This window comes from Rosa chinensis, chromosome 6 (genome assembly GCF_002994745.2).
Source record: "Rosa chinensis cultivar Old Blush chromosome 6, RchiOBHm-V2, whole genome shotgun sequence".
In the NCBI taxonomy this organism is placed as follows: domain Eukaryota; kingdom Viridiplantae; phylum Streptophyta; class Magnoliopsida; order Rosales; family Rosaceae; genus Rosa; species Rosa chinensis.
This window is the reverse complement of record NC_037093.1, coordinates 67,325,917-67,351,725: the sequence shown is the minus strand read 5'-3', so window position 1 is coordinate 67,351,725 and position 25,809 is coordinate 67,325,917. Positions and strand designations below refer to the sequence as shown.

The 25,809-nt window shown below is 37.4% G+C and overlaps 3 protein-coding genes and 1 long non-coding RNA gene across 9 annotated transcripts; 2 read left to right on the top strand and 2 right to left on the bottom strand.

The window, feature by feature from the left end:
- On the top strand, positions 1–498 carry LOC112171818. The gene has a single exon (XM_024308938.1). It carries the CDS (start codon positions 1–3, stop codon positions 496–498), a length of 498 nt encoding a protein of 165 aa, XP_024164706.1.
- A 1,344-nt stretch (positions 499–1,842) lies between these two features.
- LOC112169886 (peptidyl-prolyl cis-trans isomerase FKBP62) lies at positions 1,843–5,759 on the top strand. 4 transcript variants are annotated; one of them, XM_024306978.2, is made up of 12 exons: positions 1,843–2,287; positions 2,377–2,709; positions 2,875–2,955; positions 3,089–3,169; positions 3,266–3,460; positions 3,631–3,720; positions 3,838–4,013; positions 4,309–4,431; positions 4,546–4,692; positions 4,824–4,951; positions 5,053–5,143; positions 5,278–5,759. In XM_024306978.2, exons 1-12 carry the CDS (start codon positions 2,068–2,070, stop codon positions 5,392–5,394), a joined length of 1,782 nt encoding a protein of 593 aa, XP_024162746.1. In that variant the 5' UTR covers positions 1,843–2,067; the 3' UTR covers positions 5,395–5,759. The 4 variants fall into 4 exon arrangements, with proteins under 4 accessions (XP_024162746.1, XP_024162744.1, XP_024162745.1 ...); XM_024306976.2 differs by having other exon boundaries at positions 1,851–2,269; positions 2,358–2,709; XM_024306977.2 differs by lacking the exon at positions 1,843–2,287 and having other exon boundaries at positions 2,567–2,731.
- Positions 5,760–6,401: 642 nt separating this feature from the next.
- LOC112169889 lies at positions 6,402–9,169 on the bottom strand. Of its 3 annotated transcripts, none has more exons than XR_002924946.2 (5): positions 8,694–8,989; positions 7,832–7,974; positions 7,553–7,709; positions 6,808–7,235; positions 6,402–6,699 (listed from the first exon to the last, which is right to left on the bottom strand). It is a non-coding gene; the product is annotated as an uncharacterized LOC112169889 (long non-coding RNA). The 3 variants fall into 3 exon arrangements; XR_005801596.1 differs by lacking the exon at positions 6,402–6,699 and adding an exon at positions 9,155–9,169 and having other exon boundaries at positions 6,889–7,235; positions 8,694–8,920; XR_005801595.1 differs by lacking the exon at positions 6,402–6,699 and adding an exon at positions 9,150–9,168 and having other exon boundaries at positions 6,889–7,235; positions 8,694–8,920.
- A 1,794-nt stretch (positions 9,170–10,963) lies between these two features.
- On the bottom strand, positions 10,964–25,405 carry LOC112169882 (calcium-transporting ATPase 3, endoplasmic reticulum-type). The gene is made up of 34 exons (XM_024306970.2): positions 25,242–25,405; positions 25,038–25,088; positions 24,882–24,915; positions 24,575–24,592; positions 24,039–24,175; positions 23,502–23,576; positions 23,036–23,081; positions 22,828–22,887; positions 22,629–22,709; positions 22,389–22,474; positions 22,131–22,232; positions 21,667–21,720; positions 21,238–21,339; positions 20,795–20,853; positions 19,987–20,131; positions 19,139–19,246; positions 18,615–18,767; positions 18,414–18,518; positions 17,622–17,818; positions 16,873–16,984; positions 16,596–16,694; positions 16,358–16,503; positions 16,158–16,215; positions 15,551–15,643; positions 14,935–14,985; positions 14,694–14,825; positions 14,439–14,540; positions 14,160–14,214; positions 13,408–13,493; positions 12,801–12,949; positions 12,432–12,537; positions 12,244–12,297; positions 11,603–11,651; positions 10,964–11,470 (listed from the first exon to the last, which is right to left on the bottom strand). Exons 1-34 carry the CDS (start codon positions 25,272–25,274, stop codon positions 11,403–11,405), a joined length of 3,006 nt encoding a protein of 1,001 aa, XP_024162738.1. The 5' UTR covers positions 25,275–25,405; the 3' UTR covers positions 10,964–11,402.
- Positions 25,406–25,809: the final 404 nt, after the last annotated feature.

Sequence of the window (25,809 nt, the reverse complement as noted above, 5' to 3'; positions counted from 1 at the left end):
ATGAGAAGCACCAAGGCTCAGAACCAGAACCGGTTCCTGAGAATCATCACAGTCCCCATCAGAGCCTTGGGCAAGGCCAAGGACTTTTACGTCAAAAGCATGACGGACGTCGGCGACAGATTCAGCTACGGCGGGAGCACCATGGCCGGCCCCGGCGGCCAATTCTCCTCGGGTTTACCCAAAAGCTTCAGCACGAGATCGTCATCGTCGAGGTCCAACCAGGGCAACGATGACTTTTCCGAGCTGGTGAGGGCTGCCTCGGCCAGGAGCTACGGGACTCGTATCGACGTGGACAAGATACTTCAGGACCAGCTGAAGAGGTCGGCGACGACGACGATGGGGTCGAGGCAAGTGTTGCCCAAGTGTGGTAGCGTGGCCATGGGACGAATTGACGAGGATGCCGCTTGTGATTTCGAGGAGGAAGGTGACGTGAAGAAGGACTTGTACCCCAGAAGCAGAAGCTATGCTGTCGGAAAGAGAAGCGTTGCGTTTGTTTAGATCGTTATCAAAACTCTGTTAGTCTCTGCAAGTGTTGATTAGTTCAGTTTGGTCCTCGATCTGTGATTGAAAATTTGAGAGTGTTTGTACAGATCAGGTTATGAAAATTGAGAAGTGGCCGGAGTGGTTTGTTTTTATGTGTGTTTATATATCTTCTTTCTTGGGAATTAAATTTATCAGTAACACCATGAATCTTCTTTCTTGGGAATTAAATTTATCAGTAACACCATGAAGAAGATTGTTGCATGATAAAAGCAGAATAACCTAAAATACAAAAAAATAAAAAATAATAATTCATGGGGGTTACTTCTGGGTATTTTAATGGGTTTGATTGCAATTATGGAAGCTCAAAAAGCCCTGTTTGGAAGTTGACGTTTTGCATATATTATCATGAACTGGGTCCCTGTATTTATTGTGGGATGAGTACAGATCGAGTACTAGATTCTTCTATTCAATTTGTTACAGTTGGCCTTTTTAAAGATTGAGGATTCCTTCAATCGAAAAAAAGATAGAGGATTCCTTTCATTGGAACAGCTGCCTAGGAATGATAACAAAGTGGTACGTGGTGGTATTTCTGATCTGCTCCTTAGGATAAGACTAGGGAGCTCGAGTGATACTGGTTGTGTTTCCCTAGTTGTCAATAAAATTTATCTTCGATCAAGTTCCACTCATGAAGAATACTTTAGTAATGCTGTTTTCTTTAGATCGAGTGTTAGAGATTGAAAATGATTATTAGCACTTGGTAATGTACCATAATAAAATGCAATTAGTTCATATATAATATATCGATTATATTAAATGATAATATTCAACGATTCTTTCACAAATTATTCGATTTGTGGCAACATCTTAATATATCGTTTTACTTATTATTTTTTGTACTTTACTGTTTAGTGTAATTATTTAAAATTTTAGCTAAACATGAGTGGCAACTAAATTGAAATGTTAGATTCACGGATCTTATTTAAGTATGATAAATAAATATAACAATTCTATACGTAACATAAGTTTTATACAACAATGTTAGTTACATATTAATTAACTAATAATTGGCTAAATCCACAATTGGCATTGTCTCGTGATGCCTCCTCCTTGCGCTCCTTTCATCATCGCGAAGCCGACCTAATGATTATTCTTAAGATTACAAAGTCATATCCCTCATTATTCAATACTCTTGAGAACCCTAAAATTAGCTAATTAAGAGCAACTTAGCCACAGTTTTCCCCATTTTTAATATTCTAGAGCTTTCTTGTGCTGTCCATTATTGAAGTCAATAAACCCCTCGCTTTTGACTATTATTTTTCTGACGCCATATCTATCGCCAACTTTGAATCTATGAACATGAACCAGAATGCAAGATGATTATTTGGGCCTTGGCCCACTGACATCGCAGTCTTTATGGCCCACTTAACGCCAGCTTTGGTTCCACCGGAACATTCAAGAAAGAGCCCAGAACCTGAAATGACCAAACCACCCTTCCTCTTCCGTTTCAATTTGCCACGGAATCAGAATCAAACCAACCTTTCTCATCCCGCCACATAATCGCACCTCACTAATCTGAGTTCCACGATGGCCGTAGCGGAGAAAGCCACTGACGTGTCAGGCATTGCGGACGAAGACGACCTGGACGAGGAGCCCGGCGAGGTGATCGAGTCGGCACCGCCTCTCAAAGTCGGCGAGGAGAGAGAATTCGCCACCTACGGCCTGAAGAAGAAGCTCCTCAAGGCCGGAACCGGCTGGGAAACCCCGGAGTTCGGCGACGAAGCCACCGGTGAGTCCTACTTGCAAAGCTGAATATTAGTTTAGTGTCCATTATTCAAAATACTGAGAGAATTTGACTGTGGAAAATTGAATTTCAGTGCACTATTAAGGGAGGAGCTTTGCTTGATGGAACGAAGTTCGAGTCTACGAGAGAGAGGGAGGAGCCGGTCACTGTTAAGATCGGTGAGGGTGGAGTAGTGAAGGGGTTGGAGCATGGTATGGTCACTATGAAGAAGGGAGAGATTGCGTTGTTTACTGTGCCTGCTGAGCCGGCCTATGGTGTTGGTGGCCGCGGCTGTGATGTGCCGCCTAATGCGGCTGTTCAGTTTGAGGTGGAGCTTATTTCGTGGATTAGAGTGGTGGATTTGAGCAAAGACGGTGGGATTGTGAAGAAAATTTTGGAGAAAGGGAGGAGGAATGAGAGTCCTGGTGATTTGGATGAAGTTCTTGGTACTCTGATGCCTCTCATTAAGTAAATCATTGTGTTTTTTTTTCTTTTCTTTTTCTTGTGTGTTGGATTGTTTCAGTGTCTGTCGAGCTCAGTTGCAATGGTGAAATTGGTATTTTTAAACTGTAGAGCAATGGATGATGAGGAACTTTTGTTGTTTTGTGCAGTCAAGTATCGGGTGGCGTTGGTTGATGGCACCATTGTTGCAGAAACACCAGAAGAAGGAATTGAATTCTACGTGAAAGATGGTATTTTTCTTCGTTGTTTTAATCTAATGCTTGTTTGTATCATCTCTGTGTTGTTGTCTGAAACTCGGAAAGATTTGTTTTGGCATTGTGCTTAATTTGCGATAATTGAATAACGTGCATTCTTGTCTTTCAGGTCATTTTTGTCCAGCGTTGGCAAAATCAATCAGGACAATGAAAAGGGGAGAGAAGGCCAGGTTAATTGTTCAGCCTCAATGTATGTGACGTCATTTTATATGGATCATGTTCAGCATTGAAGGTCTTAGCAAAAAATGAAAAAAGTGCTAACTCCAAAGATGATATATAATTGCAGATGCCTTTGGGGAGGAGGGGAGGGATGCAAACAATGGATTTGAGTCTATCCCACCAACTTCTGTGCTGAACATTGATATTGAATTGTTGTCTTTCAAGCCTGTTATTGATGTCACCGGTGATGGCAAAGTATTAAAGAAGATTTTGAAGGAAGGGGAGAGTACATCCAGTGCTCATGAAGGTGCAACTGTTACTGGTAAGTAGATTGAGATGCATATTTTTCAGCGTATTACCACAAGTTTGAGTAAAGGTATCCTGTAAATTGGAAATGCCACAGTCGGTAATTTAGACATTGGAACACATAATGAACCTGTGACACTACATGATTCTACCCTTAACTTAAAATGCACCCTCCGACTGCTGCAGTTAGCTATATAGCTAGGCTTGAAGATGGTACTATATTTGAGAAAAGAGGAGTAGATGGAATGCAGCCTTTGGAATTTATCACAGATGAAGGTCAGTTAGTCAAATTTTATTATGTCTCTTTTTTGTTACTTGCATCTGTTTTGTCTGATAACAAAAAAGAAAGCTCAAAAGTAGTTCTGGCTAATATTTGCATTTTACGATCTGTAGAACAAGTGATTGCTGGTTTTGACCAAGCAGTTGCTACAATGAAAATGGGAGAGCAGGCAATATTGACTATACATCCTGATTTTGGATTTGGAAGTGTTGAAATAAGGCGGGACCTGGCTGTAGTTCCACCATCTTCAAACATTGTCTTTGAGGTTGAAATGCTGGATTTTATCAAGGTACAGACATTTTGATGTATTTGTCATTTTGGGTTTGAAATGAACATGGGTAATATTGTTTCCTTTGACATCATATATGTACAAAAATGAATAAACACCAACATAGTATGAACTTGTGGTTTTATAGCAACACACAATTTATCTTTTACCCGATTTATTCTATTTATAAAATTTAAGCAAGTGCTATCCATACTTCTGTAGTGGTTGCATGGGCTTCTACAATTAAGTATGTTCTGAGGTTCATGATGATACATTTGTACCTTCTTATTATTATTTACTGTTCTTTGATAAAAAGGAAAGGGCACCATGGGAATTGAGCAATCATGAGAAAATTGAGGCAGCGGGAAGGAAGAAAGAGGAAGGCAACCTTCTCTTTAAGAAGGGGAAGTATCATCGAGCGGGAAAGAAATATGATAAGGTGATTTTGGAGTGCTCTTTCCCTTGAATATACCTTCTTATGGTTTCATTTTAATCTAACTTTAGATTATTTTTAGGATTAACTTTATTTGTGCGTTACTTTTCCTCCTCTCAGGCTGCTGATTATGTTAGTGAAGATGTAATCTTTGGGGATGATGAGTTAAAGCTAGCTAAAACATTAAGAGTGTCTTGCTGGTTGAATGGTGCAGCATGTAGCCTAAAACTAAATGACTTTCAGGAAGCAATAAAACTATGTTCAAAGGTAATTTGTCAGTTGAATCCGAAAGAAAATAATTGAAGAATAAATTCTATGCATATTCTAATGTTCATGGGGTTTAATCATTGATGTTAGGACAAATCTCATCATATCTCCTAAATTTTGATCTTCTACAGGTTCTAGGTGTTGAGTTCCACAATGTAAAAGCCTTGTACAGACGGGCACAAGCATATCTGGAAATTTCAGATTTGTTCTCGGCTGAACTGGACATCAAGAAAGCTCTAGAGATTGATCCCCAGAATAGGTGACTTAAAAAGCTGATTTATTAATTAATTTATCTTTTTAAAGCGTTTTATTGTCTGTTCTAAGATTCTTAATTTGTTATTAATGTTTCCGATTCTCCAGGGAGGTCAAGTTGATTGAGAAGAAACTGAAACAACTTCAAGCTGAAAGCAATAAGAGGGATGCTAAGCTCTACTCAAACATCTTTGCAAAGGTGATTGGTGATTGGTTGCTTTCTCTTATTATTGTTTTTTTGTTATCATCCCTTATAAGTCCAGTCCAGTAGTGAGACTCGGCCATCAGAATTCATATAACTTGACTGAGCTTCTCTTTACGTAAATGGTGCAGAAATTGAAAGTCGAGAAAGTGGAAAACGAGAAACAAGACGAAGCTGTGGCACTGGAAATAGCTGCTGCTAATACTCTGGCTTCTCCTTGTTCCGATCGAAAGAGGAGTGATTGTTGATTGTTGTAAAAATATCTCATCATATTGATGATTGATGAATTGTATATTTATATATAGATCTGTAGTTCAATTTCATCACATGGTTCGTGGCTGAGGATCGGGTCGGGTCCCTAGCGTTAGATAGCCGTAGCTACAACCTCTCACGGTTGCGAGACCACTTCATGGGGCAAACCACCTTCTCTGTTTTTGATGATGAGCAAAGGAAAAATATCCAGAACTAAAATTAAAAATTATTTTACATTTTAAATATCCCGTGTATTAGCATCCTCTCACAGCTCCCTGGTTAAGTTTCCAGGGACCTCTTCCTTTTGAACTTGAAACTGGATATGTCAATGTACATTGATGTTTAATATACCCGTTAGCTTTTCAAGTTGTCAATTCTCGATCTTTTTCGTTATGGCGTGCAGGGATTGAGATGCATATGAACAAGTATTGCTGTACTACATCTTGAAGTTGGGAAAATCTACCCAGATCTTCAACCGAGAGCTTGAAAATGACCGAGCCAGTAAGCATTTCAAAGAATCATCCATGACCGTAAAATTCAGTGATCCCACGAAATCTTCACCGTCTGATCCTGTTCTTGTTAGTTAATTTACGAGTTACGACAACTACGGTATATTAGAAGTCACGCTCAGGCTCATTCAAATATGTTGACCACGTCCTGTACAGATTAGTTGGCGCCAAGTTTGCTCAAAGGGGTGGTGAGTTTTCAAGATTGGTGACTACCATTTCTAGTTTTTGATGACTGCTTTCGAAAGCGACCCTACTCCCTCACACACAATCTTCGGAATTAAGCTTCACGGCTACAATCTTCAGTTGTACCAGTTGTACCCCATTTCTTTATGTAGTTTATTATTAATTCTTGTACAAGTGAGTTGGATGTACTTTCTTGGTGGAAAATGGAGCAAATCCGATATTCTATTCTTTTTCATGTTATATCAAATGTCAAGCAGCTGATAGATTCATAGAACAAATCTGATTGACCATTCATAGCTAATTAGACATGATCCCTTATTAATTAATATAGGTACGGTTTAGAATGGATTATCAAGTCAAATACTAAAAGGCAGGCTGACATGCATATGCCAACTAGCCTGGATCATATCAGTCGATTAGGATTTGATGCGCATAAGTTCCAGACCTTCACCAGCTAGCAATTCTGCGGAGAGCATTCTTTATAAGTGATGGGGACATAGAGACGTGCACTACTAGAAAAATCCCCATTAGCCCTGGAAAGGCCTGTAAAGAATATAATTCCTTCCACCCTTTCTTCCCCTGTTCTTAATTAGCTTAGGGTCTGCATTCCTATTGAAGAGACAAAGTCCCATGATTACATTGAACATCTAAAATAGTAGTTATCATCAACTTCTGTGTTTCCATCATTTTGATGATCAAAAGGTTTATATAACTCACTTTCACAACAAGTGCCAACAAAGTAGGGGCTGAAACTGGTGGTGATGAGCAGAAAATGAAGTTCCAAAGGAGATAGTATGATGATATTAATGAGCCGAATTGATTGCTATTATGATCAGGTGGGTGACAATTGCTCCAAACTGAACAACAATAAGGAATTAGTGGTAGTCACCAAAGTTCTTGTAAATGCGAAGCCTTTTGTAGGCAGTTGAACTTTTACCTTACTAGCATATAATTATATATATATATATATATATATATATATATATATATATTGTCCGGTTAGTGATAATCAAGTTCAGAAAGCACGGCTCCCAGAAATCCAAAAAGTGCACCAGAAGCACCAACATAGATATTTGACTGGATGAAAAGTGAAGACATCAAACTCCCACCAAGTCCAGAGATGACATATAGCAACCCAATCCGCACTGCAACAAAAGCACACAAGAACCGAGTTAAATTCGTACATTGACATGAACAGACAAAATCTATTGTCTCATACATCCAAAGTTGCATTTTTGCAAGAAGCACTAAAAGAAACAACAACAATAGCAAATTAAGAATACCATATCATCAAAATGCTTTATTTATATCAATCACAACGGAAACCCAACTTGTCTCATACATCCAAAGTTGCATTTTTGCAAGAAGCACTAAAAGAAACAACAACAATAGCTATGAACCCAGAAAATTAAAGCAAGCAATACCCAGATTAGAAACGACACAGAGCAAGAAAAAGCAATACCTTTATTGGCCTTGATGACCTTCTCCCTTCCTCCTCTCCAATTCCCCGTTTCCCTTCTCTCTCTTTCTACGAAGCAAAGAAGTAGATCACTAAAATTGTACTTGCTCACCGTTCTCAAGCTCATAGAAAATCGCATGATCACCCGGTTCATCAGGATCTGAAGAATTGAACACATTATAAAGTGGCGGATCCAGGATTTGAAACCCGTCTAGGCTAATTATAAGTGCCCAAAAATTTCTTAATCATTACCTTGTGAATTGTGAAAGAAAGAGTTATTACCTTGTGAAGATTGATAGCTGAGGTGGGTTTGATTCAGAAATTAAGCTGGTAGCTAAGGAAGAACATAGACTTGTGGCATTGGTTTGCAATGACCATCAAGAACCTGAGACACCCACTCCCACTCATCTGCCGTTCCTTTTTTGCTGTAAATGAAAGAAACCCAAAATTTGATCCTCTAATCCAAAGAAAACGCCCCAAAAAAGAGCAAACTTCTTTCAAAAATAAACAATTGCTTTATTTTGGTTGCAGAAAACACTACAGGAGATGGAATGCTGTTGAGTTAAGAACTTTGCAAGTTGCATTCTTTTTCAGCTATAACAAACTCAGCCCCACAAATCCAAATGAGTAGTTCTTTTCGTGTTGGTGTGTGTTTTTGGGGTTTATACCATACCAAATTTCAAGGCCAAAAACCCTGATCTCATTTGGGTTCCTAACCTTCTCATAAATCAAACACAAATTTCTACAAGAATCACAACTATCACCATGATAAAGACTCCAAATTTAACTCCCCAATTTGGTAATTGAAAAAGTTTCAACATAAAAATCACATCTTTCTCTGAAGTTTCTCACAAACAAAAACAGAAAGCAAACAACTGAATCCAAAAAAAAAAAAAAATACCACCAAGAACAGCACCACACTGATACACAGAGTAATCAGCTAGCTCAGGAAGAAGATTCTCACACTTTGGGCACCGAATCAACCTCACTTTTCCACCCGAGTCCCCCATTGCTCATAACCAAAGCTACCCAACAAAACCCAGAAACCCAAAACAAACAAAACACCACTGTGACTCACACCACTATTTCCATCAACAAACCCATTAAACCAATCAAGAGACTTAGAATGAAAGAAAAGAAATACCTCCCGTTTGGAGCAAATCAGAAAACAAAGCAAGCTTGGATGGGGAAAGCCGGAGAAGATGACTGCATGACTGCAAGTCTGCAATGAAAATCAATACAGCCATACAGGGAGAAGAACTCGACTCAGCTTGGATGGGGAGCCGCGGAGGAGGGTCTGACCATAGAGGAGAGAAGTGAGCTGTGGCCTGGGGAAGAACGGGAATTTTCCCCTTTGGGTATGGGCTGAAACTGAAAGTAGATATATAGTTAGTGGTTTTTTGCCCAAAAAACTGTCTAGGCTTGAGGCCTTGTATTTAGATCCGCCCCATTTGACAACGCGGATAATCATTAAGCAAGTTTTACGAAAACAAATTCACATTAATAATTATCCAGAGGAGTCAAAATTTTGTATGACCGAGTTCAATTGGGACTCACCTTCATACGTACACAAGCAAGCATATCCCTACTTTCTACGTACCTTACCATAAAGAGTATTTTTCAGCTGCAATTGGCGGTGCAAGATTATGTCCAGATTGAACTGCAGATTGCGGCCTTGGTAGCACTCGAAGCTCGACATCAGCAGCAGCACGTTGACGGCATCAGTAGCCGTCGGCGAGCTCTCTGTCGGTTAAGGCTACTTGGTAGCATTAAGCCTGAGGTCGAACGACCGCCACATTGTGGAAGAAAGCCTGATGAACAGAGAGGTAATAGAGAAGTACGCAGGAGCATGCAGTTTATGAGCTGATTATCTTGTGTACGTGTTTCTGAAATCCTCAAGACCCAACGGATTCAGGAGTGAAGTTATACTTGTTGCTCCTGAACAGGTAAGCCCATCCCTTCAGGAAATCCATCTCCAACGCAAGACGCTCTGCCAGCTTATGCCCTAGCTATATCCACTATCAATCAGCTCATTAATTGCTCCTGCATATATATATACTTCTCTATACCTCTCTGGTCATAGAGAGAGAGAGAGTTGAGCTTGCTGGGTGCCATGCATGTAGCCAGTGCCAGCTAGCTTTGACATCAAGATTCTGAAGAGTGAAGAGTAATGGGGTACGTTGCTTCAGGCTAGTCGACCACAAGATCCCATTGACTCTGATGTCAGAGATGAAGACAGTGATCAGACCAGTGCCAGCTATGACATCAAATCAATGGGATCTTGTGGTTGACTAATTAAATTAACTCGGTTCGAGATTGGAGTGCGTCACTTACATGGGCGGCGATTCCAGATCCGGGCTAGCTAGAAGAGATCAAAAGCATCAGAGAAGCTAAGGTGTTCAGCTGTAATCTGATACTTATATAGGAGGACTACGGTGTCTGTTACAGGTCTTTTATTAGAGCGAGTAAATGAATGCCGTTCAACTTTTGCTTTATTAGAGAATTTCTAGCTTCCTTTTGAGTGTATTAGGCATTTCTAGCTTCCTCATTATTCCCATGCCGCTCAACTTTTGCTTTATTAGAGTTACGTTTAACATCGAAACTCTTTGATTGTATTAGGCATTTCTAGCTTCCTCATTATTCCCATGGGGTTTGAAAGGAATGATCTTCCCCCATATTTTTCTTTATGTCAGGAAAATACTTCTAAAGTTTGTGCCTACCAAACAAAGGAAATGAATGACTTTCTTTTCCTGATTACTCAAATCCGTGAACTAAACATGGCCTTAGTGTATTAGGCATTTCTAGCTTCCTTGTTATTCAACATGAAATGAGTAACTCAATTTAACTAGAAATTTCTGATCTGAAAAAGAAACAAACATGCTTGTAAGCATTCTTATGAGAAACTCAACGTCAGTATTCCTATTGTTTCATTATATAACATTTTGTAGTTCCAACTGAAGATCTCGCCGAAGCTAAGAGCGAATGGAAGAGGCTTTGGAATGAGGGCATTTTGTTGGAATGGGAGGTGTAGCTTATCCGAAAACTCAAACACAGCGTTGGAAACTCGACCACAGCTTCAGCGTGGCTCCTCCTCATCCAATCCAGACATCTGGATCACATTCGGGCGGCCGGCGGGCAAGAGACTTTGTATTACCACGACTTTGAACTCGGTGCTATTTATAGTCACTAGTCATGAATTACAGTGAGTTTGAACTCGTAATGCTATTTTTGATTGATTGCTCAACTTTGTTTTAGTCACTAGTGTCTAAACCACGTCTTATTTGTAATGACATTTTTTGGTTCAAATTTCTGGAGTATTCAACAGTGAGAAGATGCACGGCAAAACTCACTTTTCATCAATTTTAACTACACAATTAAAGCTCCTAAATAAATCTACAATTAACTACCTTCGTATGAGGATCAGTTGGCAGATTATAAGCCAAGTCGAAACCACCTGATGGGCAACATAACTGGCAAGCTATCAGAGCAGTACAAACTACAATACCAACTTTTGCTAAATTGCTAATGACTTTTCGGCCGTAGTTTACAACAGAGCTTTCAAAAGAGTGCGAGTGCTCATGTCGTTACAAGATCTGATACAAAAGACTTGTGCAAGGTTACTCTTCTTATCTTGAGGAAGCATTTGAATATGTGCAAGGTATACTTCTTATATCGTTACAAGATCTGATACAAAAGCCTTGTGCAAGGTTACTCATTCTTATCTTGAGGAAGCATATGAATATGTGAGTCACCATAACGACTGTGTGGTTTCTTCTATCTGTCGAAGGAGATGGGGGTGTACTCCTCCAGTATAGTAGGTGTATGCAAAACTTGAATCACAAAAACCTCCCATCTACTTATCACGCAATTCCTTTCTTGGCAGTCGATCACGCCTCCTTAACTGGAAATTTAACCTTACACCTGCAATAGCCATTAAATCTATAAGGAGACAGTAGTAGATGTTTATAGGTTATGAGAAAGAGACAAGGGGATATTAGTGCAGTCCGATTTGTTACAAAAGGACAAGAGTTGATAAAATGAATGAAGATTTACCACTGGAATTTCTTGAGAAGAACTTTAGCACTTCATCAATGATTATAACCTATATCAGATGAGAAATGAAAGCTTGAGTGCTGATAAAGAACAGCTGCTAAGTACAGTCGTAAAGTATCACTCCTTTAATAGACAACTAGTGAATAATAATCGTAAAGTATCACTCCTTTAATATACAACTAGTGAATAATAATTACAATTTACAGTAAAAGGACAACAAATTCGGATTCTCCATCATGTACAGATGAAATTTTAAATCTTTATGTTTCTTCATCTGCAATTAGAGGACCAACTATCACTGCTTTAAAGACGAATTTGATCACATTTTCCCCGTTTCTTCCCTTTTTCCGAATCCATGTTTAATACAATATAGAACAAAATGGATAAAACCTATTAAAACAATTAGTATTCTCAGTAAAACACAACTATCCTCAAAGACCTAGTCTGGGCATCTGTTAACCGCGATAAGGGGCAGAACCAGAAATATAGAACATGCTTGATATAGGCCAACAATATCCAAGGTACTATCATATCCCAACATCTAGTATAAAGATATTTACCTAGTTTTATAGTCATTAATAATAAATACTCAAAAAGAAAAAGAAACCGAAAATTAGGACCCTGAAAAATAAACTACATACTGGAAACGAAAGGTATAGCACAACAGTCCACTCAGCCCAAGATAATGGTGTTACCTGCAGCACAAAATATTACGGGGCCATGCATTTATATTCATTTGCATCAATAATGACAAAAGAAACTGTCTGTCACAAGCACAGCTATGGGAAATAACTGTCTGTCACAAGCACAGCTACGGGAAATAACTTACAGAGAAAAGAACTGAGAGGGGATGCACATATAATATTAGTACGTGAAGGATCATCGTTATGATGATTGAACCAACAAGCCATAAGTTGCTCCAGGGAGGGATAACACTGAAACACACAAAATGTCAGGTGCTAAAGCAAGTCGAAACTAATTTTCCAGAAACAATCAAAATGTATAAATGATGGCAATACAAAAAGCAAATGAAATGATAGTCATGAGTTGATAACTACCAAAAGCATAGGAAAATAACTAAGGTGAATGAAGAATGAAATTCAAAATTCAAAATTTGAAATTTGGAACTATAACTAGGATATTGTTGGCCTATAAGCCCCTAAACTTTCTGTCCAAGTTATGCAATTTATATACTTACAGAAGTGATTGGTTTTCACTAAGATTATTCAAAGCATTGAACATTTCAACAACCACAAGAACAGTCATGGAGACAGTTGATGGATGGCGATCACTAAATATACTGCACGGATAAGTCGTCTCCCTCATTCCGCATGTGTCAGAATTTATCTGATAGAAAAAGAACAAAAGAAAATGATCGAAATATAAATAAATAAAGGATGTTATAAATGTCAATGTAAAAGGTACTGAATAAAAATTTGTAAAGTAATACAAACCAAAGAAACAAGTAATCGACCTAATGAGCTCCGCTGTTTGATTTTGCTCTTGATCAGAAGGACTAACAATAATTTTGAAAAATTTGGAATTTCAAATGACAAACTGAAAAATCCACATCAGTTCTGCCCATGCATGAGGCATCACATAGCTTATTCCTCATCCCTTTATGAGAAACACAAAAAACTAAGCCCAAGTATTGATGTTCAAGGCGTAAAACTGACAGCTTCCCAGAAACCAACATACAACATATTCAAGTCATACAGGGTTATACAGTAAAAGATCCAACTTTCCCAATTCCAAGGAAACTAGTAATTCACTTAAAGTACTGAACACAGCCTATAGGATCTTACCAGTTCCATATATGGCAGTTTAGGACCAGTATCAGAGTAAAGAAACCACCAAATAAATCCAGCAACTGTGGCAAGACCAACATAAGCTGCAATTCACACAGTTCGTTATTAGTTAAATATGCATGAGAAAAATAAACCACGTCATTTACAGTAAACTGAAACCAAGCGAATAAAAAGCCTATAACAATTAACAAATGGGAAATATCCTATTAAAAGTTAAAAGACAAATTGAATTAGTGACCCTTAACAATTTAGAAATTTCGCCAAAGTGAAACAACTTCCAGAAAATTTATAACTACCAGGTTTTGATGTCAAGTCCTAACTACCAGCATTTATACTGGACAGTGCACCAAAGATATATGAAATACAAGACCCAAAACAAGAAGCCAGTTATAATTTGCATCAAATCAGAAACATATACAACCTTGAGAAATGCAGGGATAGAAAGGATATTGCGTAACTGATAGTACTTTTCGGTTTATATGTTATCTTATGCATGTGACATTTCCAGAATTCCCATGTCCCAGACAATGTACTTTTCAACAAATTGACAAAAAACTATGGAGCAATTTGAGTTGGTGTTTGAAAGACAAAATGTAAAAGAGAAATATAATACCGCTTTAAATTTTCTAAAAGTAATAAGAAAGTAGAGTAGCCTCATCGCTATGATGTATTGTCTTACAATAATTGGTAGCGAAAGGGCATCCAGTAAAACAAACTAGCATATGCAATCAGATAATCATTGTACATACCTCCAATCACCAAATAACGAAAAAACAACCATCCAGTAACAACTGCTTCATTAACCTGCAAAGATAGAACTAAAAGTGACTAAACAATATCATTGGTTAAAAATACACCCAACAAAACCAAGAACAAGCTTCAATTTATCTAAATGCTTTCCAAGCAATCAAAGTTAAAGTCCATGAAAAACTTGAGCTTCAATTCTCTTTATGAGAAGAATGCACCGTGTGTGAATTAAACGCATAAGAGGAAGAGAGAAAAAATACGACTCTTAATTAAGGCAATACCTTACGAGGTTTAGCCTTCATCACATCAGAATCTTGCTTATTAAAACCAATTGCTGTGGCAGGCAACCCATCAGTAACTAAGTTGACCCAGAGCAGCTGGACCTGGAAAATGTTTTCATAGTATTAAGGAAACTAATTTGCTTTTAACGACATGAAAAAAGTCATCCAAAGATTGAAAAAACATAAGAAATCTTTTTCTCACATAGAATGAGTTGGAAAATGAAACATCAAAATCTGTACGATAAATGAACTCACAGGGGCCAGTGTATCAGGTATTCCAAGTACAGCTGCCACAAATATACAAACAACTTCACCAATATTTGAAGAGATCATATATCTGATGAATTGTTTTGTGTTATTGTAAATTGCCCTTCCCTCTGCAACAGCCTGCCAAGTATTGAATAGAGAAACATAATTATCCTTTTAAGGTTGCTTAACGAAGTGCTAGAATAACAATGGTTGCCAAGATAACGGTGAAAAGACAAGACATGCATACCGCAACAATAGTGGCAAAATTGTCATCAGCCAAAACCATATCTGAAGCACTCTGAAAATTCAAAAATAACAATGATGAGAAAAGTGCTAATCGCAACATGAATGTTGATAATTTTGAGAATACCACACTTCCAAAAGCTGTTTATTTCAGAACTATGTGCTTTACCAACTTACTAGGAATATAAGTGACCAGAAAATTTAGCTTAGCATGGCTTAGGACAAAGGAGTATAGAGGTTGGTTTTGGAATCCCATGGATAAAAAATGTGTATGTTTGTATAATATATAGGAATGGATTTTCATTGCATGGATTAAACACTGCATCTTCTTTTCTCTTCTTTTTCTTTTCCATATTTTTACTCACATTCAGAAATTGCTACCATTAATCCTACACGACAAGTGACAACGCATATAGGCTTGAGCTATTCTATAAGAGGCCACTCAGCAACGGCCTCTTTGATGGTAAAGTATAGGAACACAGAAACTACGGTTTGAAGACAGGTCATTGGTCATTATCATGATATTAGGTTGGCACTCATCTCTTGCATCAAGTATTTAGTTTAAGCTTCTTACCAAAACAAGAAAGCTCTTTATTAGTTAAAGTAACAGACATAGGTACCTTGGCAACAGCTGTTCCTGAACCCATGGCAATTCCAATGTCTGCCTTCTTTAGTGCAGGTGCATCGTTAACACCATCACCAGTCATTGCAACCTAACAAGCAAACACACTTAGCAGCTTAAAATCTCAAGAAAATCTAAACACAAGCAACCACACCACGTATACATCAGTTGCACAGAGACGTAGATATGCACACTGACAGAGATGAACAGTCATTTTTGGTGTTGCATCAAATATCTGTAAATGATTACTTCCGAATGTCAAACAAAAGCAAAATAGAATATATTTTCCCTGGCTATACTCCACAAATCTCACTCTGCAGACAAAACGTTTTTCAATTTTCTTCACTAATACTTTATCCACTCTGCTGCTAACTCACACCTTGAAACGTATTCGTTTTAGATGAAACTTAAAAAAAAGGAAAAAAAAAAGGACTATATTTGTCGAAAGAGATGAACTTCTGGAGTCAGATATCTGACATTGAGAAAGGACTGTGTTCTCATTGAAAGTGACCAATTTGGTATAAGATATCAGGGACCAAGGCATGGATCCTGGCCTCTTACATACAGATATTCACCGTCCAGTGTAAAGTTATAGAGAGGTGTACCACTTCATTCTGGTGTTGTAAGGCCTCAACCAGCATCCTTTTATGAGAAGGCTCGACCCTGTTACAGAGATGATGAATAGTTGCTCAAGTATTTGAAGAACAAAAATGGCTGGAAAGCTGATTAAGTTATTAAACCACATGTTATATACCTAAACTTATATCAAGATGTGCAAGATACAAAATGGATGTACCCAGTATACCTGGTGAATAATGCCATCCGTTGCAATGCTATCGTTTTCTGCAAAGCTGGTAACTCTTCAAACTCAGTTGCGGTGTAAGAGTGCCCAGCAAGATCTACAAAGTGATCAAAAGCACCTATCTTGCGGCAAAGGGATTCAGCTGTGGACTGAAATTGGATCGAAATCAGCAAGGCAGTTCTAACTTTTTATGGGATTTGCATCTGGAAGTATACATCCATGCATAAAAGGACAGACTTACTTTGTTATCCCCGGTGACAACTATAACGCGTATGCCAGCAGTCATGCATGAAAGCATAGCATTTTTCACTTCCTCTCTTGGTGGATCAAGCATTCCGACCTTCAATAGAGACAAGGAAAATAAATACAAAATCAATAAATATTTGGTGGCGGGCATGCAGGAAGGGAGATGTTCTGATCTTGCAAAATGAACAAATAAATAAGTGACAAGTCAATTACTAAGCACTTGGTACAGACAACAAATGAATTTGACTTTCTATTTTGAAAAGAAAGCATACCAACCCAATGAATGTAAGATCCTTCTCATCATTGTGGGAGAGAGTTGGTACATCCATCGGCATCCGCTTGAAAGCAAGAGCCAAGCATCTTAAGGTTTCTTTTCCTGCAAAACTGCCCCAAAAGAACCCTATATTTATACAATGAAATACCAGTAGAAAAAATTAACTAGTTTGACTGGTATATTGGTGCATTGTTGTTCAATACAGGAACTTCCTTCTTTCTAACTCTAAGCACAACTATTATTGGACCAATTTCACCGGCACCTCAAACTTCAGAAAATAGTTATATACACAATACATACAAAATATAATATTGCTATGTGACTACATGATGAACACTCAAAAGTCTTAAATAAAGTAAAAGGAAAAGCATACACACAAAAAATAAAGTTTCTGTCTGATCCAAGTTTCAAATTCAGACAGCAAAATAAGCATAGTATGGCCTATTAGGATTTGGTTCCATCACTGATACAAGTACTGCAGAAAGTATGAACCACAGGGCATTGAAACTAAAGAACAGCGCATGAAGCCTCAACATATTGCTTTAGGGAATATCTCAAAAAGTAAAAGAGAGAACAAGATTTTGATTCCAAGGAGGGACCACCTCATTTTAGGAGGTTTAAAATCAATGTCAGGTGAACAGAATTGAAAAAACACCTAAACAGATTTCATAAAGCTTTATATGCAGCCAGAGTCAATTAAGCAAAAGGAACTTTAACGGCAAGAATGATGGATAAATTATTTCTCACCTGTGGAACCTTGATTCCAACTCAGCTCGGATATTAGCAGTTAATGGTATAGCGGAGCCATCATTATTGCACAGTATATTGGTGCATCTAGAAATAATGCTCTCTGGAGCACCTTTGCAGAACATAATCTGCAACTGACTTCGGCTACAAAGGACGCTCATCATTTTACGATCACGAGTAAAATCTGCAACAGAAATCTACCAAAGTATATATTAAATCACTAAGCAAATACCAAACTTCAATGGAAAACAGAAATGATAATATATTCACTTTGTTCCCCTTGTCTTTTTATCAAGTAAAGTAGTCCATGTTTTGAAGACTGCTTTAGGAGATTTAAGCAGTTCCATAGTAATCTGACGCAAATTCACACAATCAGCAGTCTAGTTCATGGTCTTTGGTTGGATGGAATGAAATCATTCCTACGTTTGAACATTCACCATTCTAATTGTTCCCACAGAAATGGGAATCAGCATTACCATTCCAATAATCAATGGAATTGATAATGAGCATTCTCAAATCAAGGTTAAGAATGCCCATTCCATCTCAAAGTGGATGGTTCACTGTTTTGTAAATCTCTAAGCCTAAACTCATAGAAGTAACCAATGATTTAGTACCCAGCAATCAAAAGACAGTCAATTCTTCATCAGCAGACAACAACAGGCACACCAGTAGTACAGAAGAAGACCAAGCAGCAAGGAGAAGCACCAAATTATTCCAAGCTTTTAAGCAAGGTGGTGAATCAGCAGGGTGCAAAGGAATTTTTAGGGCAGGATTTGGGGTCACAAGGCAAACCTTTTTAAGTTGATTCTCCCAATAATGGTTACAGTAAGATGCGCGTTCATGCTTGCTTAGCAAATTCAGAGAAGATGGCATAGAATCATAGCCAGGAAGACCAATCTGAGAGAAGGGATGAAAGATAAGAAAAAGAATTGAAAGATATAGTCATTAGCTGCTCCAGAGACTTTAGTAAAAACTATAAGGACAGCAATGGACCTTCTCCGCAAGGACACGGAGGGCTACTTCAGTTGACTCGCCAATTTTTTCATAGCTCCCCTTGTCTGGATTATATTGCAAGACAGATTCATTGCAAAGTGCTGAAGCCATTGCTATGTGAAGAAGACAAGGCAATTGAGCTGGAAATTCAAGCTGCAAAATGAATCAAACATTCAAACCATACGGTACTAAATAGAAGATCTCGAACAAGCATTGAAAATGAAGTCTCATTTATAAAAGCAAAAATATTATGTCAACTAACTTTTCTGATTAAAAACATAAGTAAATCACATGTTTTAAATTACATGCAGCGATCACCAATGACATGTTTTTGAAAGAGAGCAAGTACAATTTCCTAAGAAGTCAAGTAAATTACAGTATCAAACAAAGTTTCCAGAGTGCCATTGTCTTACTTGAAGCCTCAGATGTTTCACTCAGCCCATATTAAAGAAAGAAGGGTAAAAGAGAGCAAAATATATACTCATGTACTATGTCTCCATTACAGAGCATTCAAGTTAAACTACCTGATTGCCAGTACTGTCAAAAATAGTGCCTTCAGGTGCAAATGTAGTTCCGCTGACACTGTATTCTGAGATAACAGGAATGTGCTGTACAGTGTGAAGCACACAAACCTAGAGAGAATAAAGTAGCAAGGGGTGAAACTTACTTTAAAATCAGTATGTATTCACCAAACTACTAATGTCAGTTTTGTGGGGAAGTTTTGAAATTAACACGCCAGGGTCTCAAATAAGGTTTCAAAATATTGTGTCCAAGCTAATGCATAACAAATATTGTAAAACCTAGTAAGGAAGATAAAGAAGCTTTCTCTGATTGTACTAGTGAGGTGTAATAACAAATAGCATTTCACAATTCACATGACTTCAAGCATCAGAGAGCCCAGGATTCATATTTGTCTTCCATGTTATGTAACTGTTAAATTCCTAGTCCTTGATGAAATCAGTAATTAAGTATGCATGAGTGTACATTTTGTGTGCCTCGTCTGTTTGGATCAGTACATGGATGTGTGTGAACCACGTACAGGCATGCGTTGCATCCATAAAAAGTTAAGTTCTTGCAAGTTTCCAACCATGAGTGATATATGAAAGAAGATTATTTAAGAAACATAAAGACACCTCGAAGCTGTATATTACAAATATTATACATACGAAATCGATCAGGTGTGACAGGCATGCAAATACCCTTTGTAATTTTAGCTTGTCCAGTGCAGACTTCCGTTCCATAACTGGTCTTTATAAGTACATTTTAGGAACCAAACCCAAGGGAAATTTATGTTTCCGGATGCACAAGCAATTGAGCAAGGCCACTATGATAAGTAATCAATTGTTTCATATGATGAGTTTGAGATAATCACCTTAGAGGCAGACATCATATTGGTAGTCAGAGTCCCAGTTTTGTCACTGCAAATTACTGTAGTGCAGCCTAGGGTCTCAACTGATGGCAATGACCTTACAATGGCATTCAACCTAGCCATTCGTTTTGTCCCAAGAGCCAAACAACTAGAGCAACATCACAAAAATAGGGGATAGAAAAGCATCAGTTTATGAAATGTTAATACTAAATTTAAAAAATAAAAAGCACAAGAGACTAATGTCATAACCTAACAACTTCAAGGAGGGATCCACTATTACATTATGTAATTTCAAACTAGATAAAAGGCAGAAAAGTCTAGTGCCATATTGAATTGTATATTTCATGCAAAGGTAGCTGGGCAACTTCAAAAGCCAACACGGCCTATGTATATGGCCACATATACAAGGTAACTATGAGGGTAATTAGGCATTCATGGCACCACAACTTCCAAACATTCCCCAATCTAACTCCAAGTAAATGATAATATCTTCAATATTAATAAGCTACTTCTATACTTCACCAGTAAATACATAAAATCTTATAATATTGGGAAGGCTTTAGAGCCTTTTACACCTAAATTATATCCTCACCAAACAGATTGACACACCATTTTCAGCTGTCACCTACTTCACACTTCACTTCCAATCACCTATCCTACTCTATTTGTTTAAAGACAACCAAACAGTCAAATCCATAAGAAAAATTTTAGTTTCCCAATTGCGTGCCTTTTCCCAGATCTAAGTAACTCGCAACACCATAACTTCTTGTCATTTTTTTTTATCACCAAGTGAGTAAGTTTGAGTACTTACGTTGTAACAACAGCAGGAAGGCCTTCAGGGATTGCTGCAACTGCAAGTGCAACTGCAATCTTGATGAGCAGAAGAAAATAAATCAGGATAGGTCACATGAGCCATACAGATAAATGATTGAGACAGAAATTTACCATGAAGTAAATTAAAACAACATATATGGAACAAACAAAAGATGCTGTATCTAAAATAGTCATACTTTGAACAAGAAAACTAAATACACAAGTTATCCATAATTATTATCAACGTTGAGGCAGATCCACTGGAGATTAACGCATGGGAGTGCAAAAAGGACATCAAACAACACACCATTATCGCATGATATCCAGTGTCCCCAGCCCAATTTGATAAAAATTTAACGAACTATCAACATTGACCATTGTTTATAGATGCTACTCTCATTAAGTCAGTAAAAATCCAAGAAAATATCAATGTAAGAATACCTTAAAGTAATGAATTGCACCACGCAAGAATCCACCATGAGCAGGGTCACGAAAGTGACCTATATTTACAATCCATACGAGTACACATATGCCAGCAATAACCTAATAATGCAATAAACGTTAGGAAATGCTAATAAGGTGATATATTTCTCTATGTAGCAAGTAAAAGAAGTCTTTTATAAGAAGTATGGAGATGTGGATGAATGAAATTAGAAATCAGCAAAAAAAATTATCTGTATAGCAAAGCAAAGTACATATATATACAAAAAATGTCTAAAGCCCAAAATTTTATCTACTTGACTGACACCCAAAAGTCAATATTACTGATGGACTTCTGAAAGCAATATCTGGAAACACAAGCATGATACTAACAATAACAAAACCTTATAGTAGAGATTTATTGTCCAAAATGAAAACTAGGAGAATTACCTTGGCCAAAAAGGTACCAAATTCATCCAGCTTCTTTTTCAATGGTGTCACTTCCTGGAAACAGTTATATAAACATTGGTAATTTATGTACACAACAGAAATTCAAAAAAGAATCTTAATTAAATTTTCCTCCCTGTCATATTCCTGTGAAAAAGTTGGAGGACAAAATTTCACCCAAAAAAATAACATAGGAGTTTCTATGTCGTAATTGGAAGTGAGGATGGCTGTCAATATATCATCTAGGAACAAAAGAAGAAACGCGTACATATTGAGACCTACACCTCTTAGAATTAAGCAATACAGTGGAGATGCACAAATGGCTTGCCAGAATCCAAAAGATACAAAGGGCAAATTTAAAGAAAGATCCAAAGTTCCTGAACAAGAAAATTAAAAGCAAGACAACAGGTTTCTGTGCACATGTGTAAAGAAAAATTACTGAAAGAAACTGAATTTACAGTACTTACATCTTCCGTTTGCAACATTGAGTCTCGTATGCCGCCCATAGCTGTCTGAGTTCCAACTCTTACTACAACAGCTCTAGCCCTACCAGCCACGACTACTGTACCCTGGGCATCAAGATATGCTGAAAGTTAATCATTTCTTAGAAGTCTTAATAGCAGAAAGGAAACAGTTTACTATAATTAATGGGAAAAGGGTAATCTCCCATTACATTGAAAGATCACCAGAAAAGCAAATCAGCTTCGAACAACATGATTTCTTACCGAGAAAAGAATATTTGTCTTGTCTTGATATACAGCATTTGTTGCAGTGGTGGATTCAAGGTCTTTCTCCACAGAGCAACTCTCACCTAACATCATCAATCAAACAAATTTCAGATAAAATTGGATCCATCATGTGCCTAATCAGTATGTAATCAAAATTTTGATGCATAAAAACTCAAGAAAACAATAATAAAAAAAATCAGATTTACTAATTACTATATTCAATAGCTAAAGATAAACCTGTAAGGATTGCCTGATCAACACGTAATTGATTACTGAGCATCTCAATCATTCTCATATCGGCTGGAATTTTGCATCCCACTACACATATCAAAAGCATGAAACAAAAGTCAGGATCTATGATACACCAAAAAACCAATTAGGCTGAAGTCTATGAGCAGCTTAAATTTGCAGATTCAAAAGTATATGAGCAACTTACCAGCCACTTCAACGATATCCCCAGGGACGAGCTCTGTTGCTGGAAGTATGGAGAAGCAACCTGCCAGAGTTGCTTTTACATAAGTTTGAGTTGATAAAAGATAACATAACTTTGATAAAATACAAGCTTCAAAGAAGTTGATATGGCATTGATATTAAAGTACAAGTAACTTTAGCATAGGCAATTTTCTTCATAAGAAATGTTTTACCATTGCGCAGAACGGTTGCGTTATCAGCTTGGTATGCGCGTAGCTCCTACAATAACAAGTGTAAAGAAAAGAACCAAAATGAGCCGAAACTACATTAACTTAATAATGAATTCACAACAATAAAAGGTGGGTTACGTATCTAAATTTATGCATCCTTCCTCAACAATACAAAACAGAAAATAAGACTACAATGTGATTATGGATGAAAGACCCTATATAGTGGCAAAGAACTGTAATCCCAATATCAGAAAGCTGATAGACGAAGATGTTTCAAAATTCACATTTTATCTAAGAAATTAAGTTGTTTCCCATTCTAGACCACCCATACTTAAATTTCAAAATTGTGCCACAAATCTTACCCCAACAAGTGAAATATTCACAGATAAAGAAAGTACCGAATTGATAAACCTCTGAAGATATTTTCTGGTTGATCTGATATCAGAATAACTATAAATTCAAAAGTTACCTCAAGAGCCTTTTCTGCATTAGTTTCTGTAATCACTCCTACTGCAGCATTTGCAGCCAATATCGTGAGGATAACCTGTGAATCAGTGATTTCAAAACACCAGAATTGAGACAGCGTGGAATTTCATGCACTTCAGCCAATAGGTAGAATTCAATCAGCAAGAATTAGAAAATAATTGACATGAGATTTTGAACATTTGAAGCTTTAAATTGCAAGGTTACAAAGTTCAACAAACAAATTGTACAGGTGTTTCAAAAGTTTAACAAAAAGACATGCATCAAAACCTATAGAGACTTCATAACCAAACTAAAATGCATACTACTTTTGTTTATGAGAAATGTAAAATATTTTTTAAACAAGAGCATGCATATTAACTGATTTATTTCTCTGAAGGATTCCATGTATGTTTTGCATTTTAGAGAGAGAATTTCAGGCATAATTTTGAAATAATATCAATTGGTCTTTTTATTCAAAAAAAAAAAAATCAGTTCAGCAAATTAGAAAAATATATCAGATATATTTATATAAACCACTTACAGAAGGCTCCAAAAATGCTGTTAAGCCCGTATCTCCATTAATTAGAGCCAGAACAAAAGAAACGATTGCTGCAACAATCAATATCTTAACAAGCAAATCATCAAACTGTTTCAGGACAAGTTTCCAGAACGAAGCCCCTGCATATGAAATATAGCTTTATTGAGAACATATTAAACAAAAAAAAAATTAGGGGTATTGATTTGCGAAAAGTACAGTGTTATCAGAATGTTAGATCAAACAGTAAGAGATGGTTCCAGACTTCCAATTAAGCAACTAGAATGCAAACTACCTAGGCAAGGAGACCAACCCATTAAATCTTTAGTTCCCACCAAACCCACTAGATCCAGCCATCTCTTCCAAAATGACAACAATAGAAGTCTTCTAGGTTTCTATGGATATGTATTGACAATTACTATTGGTACATTGCCATCCAGAGAATCACGAAAGTTATCAACTTCCAAGTTTTCGCATGAACTTGCTTAGTGAGAATTAAGTAATTAACAACGCAGAGGTAAAACAACATATGGTGCACTTACTTTTCTCTTCTGGAAGCACTGCAGACCACGATCAAAGCATGCAACCAAATAGGAAACCTCATTAGAACTAAAGCAATACAAAAAAAATAAAATAACACTTGTAATAAAAACCTCAGCAAAGAAATTCAAACTTCTCCCCCTCCATTAGGAAACTATAAGTGACAAAAATTGCCAAAAAAAAAACGAGCATTTCATCAAAATCAAAGTTATTCAACGGTGCAAATCAAATAGAGCAGAGTAGCTTAATCCAGCTACTTCGACAGACGCAGAAACTAAATTGATGTACACTGAGAAGAAAAAAACGCACCGTTTTGGCCATAAAGTCTAGCATGTTGCGAAACCTGCGCACAACATAGCAATTCAAACCTTGAGCACAGCTATAACAAGCTTTCGAGCTGGAATTAAACTAAATGACCAACGAAACCAGTAGAAATTGAGTATGAGAAAGTAAGCTCCAGCATACCTGAGTGTCACTGAGACCTCGTTTCGGGTCCACGCCAAAGAAATCCAACACCTAATCACGAATACGATCAAGAATGAATCAATGACAGCGAAATGCTTGAACTAGATGCTTCCACAGAAATCGAATTCAGAGAAGCGGTAAAAATCGATTGGTGATTTTACTCTTCTCCGGCGGGAAATGTTAAAGGAGGAGGTGCGGATTTACCTCGGTGGCGGATCTGGCGTAGGCGTCCTCCATTGACGGACAAACGGTTTGGATCAGAGCTCCGGGAACTCCTTCTTCTTCGCTCTTTGCTTTATGCTTTTTCTCTTCTTTTTTTCCTTCGGAGTTTTACTTCTTGCGTGCGCGCTTTTATATGTTTGTGTATGAGTTAGTGGGTTGGTGTTGGAAATGGGTAAGATCTGAATCAGGAGAAGAGGAAAGGGAGTTACTATCACCGGTTTGGAAGCAAGTAATGCGTTAAGTTCAAGTAACGCTCTGGCCGGCCCAAAAATTAAGGGCCTTGACCGCGCCAGTCACATTACTTTAAGTCGGTGCAAGCACAGAATTTATTTGGGTGCGGCTAATTTACTTTGTACTTGCTCATTACACCTTACATTTTAATTTCAATTAATAAATTTACTTATCTAATTCATTTCTCTTTTATACTTCTAATGTATTTTTCAGTTAGATGTTTTCTTTCTCATGTAAAATCACAAAATTATGTCTTCTACCGATCACCTCAAAGCAATATGTCCCATACAATATGTTGTTTTCAATCATATTACTCAAA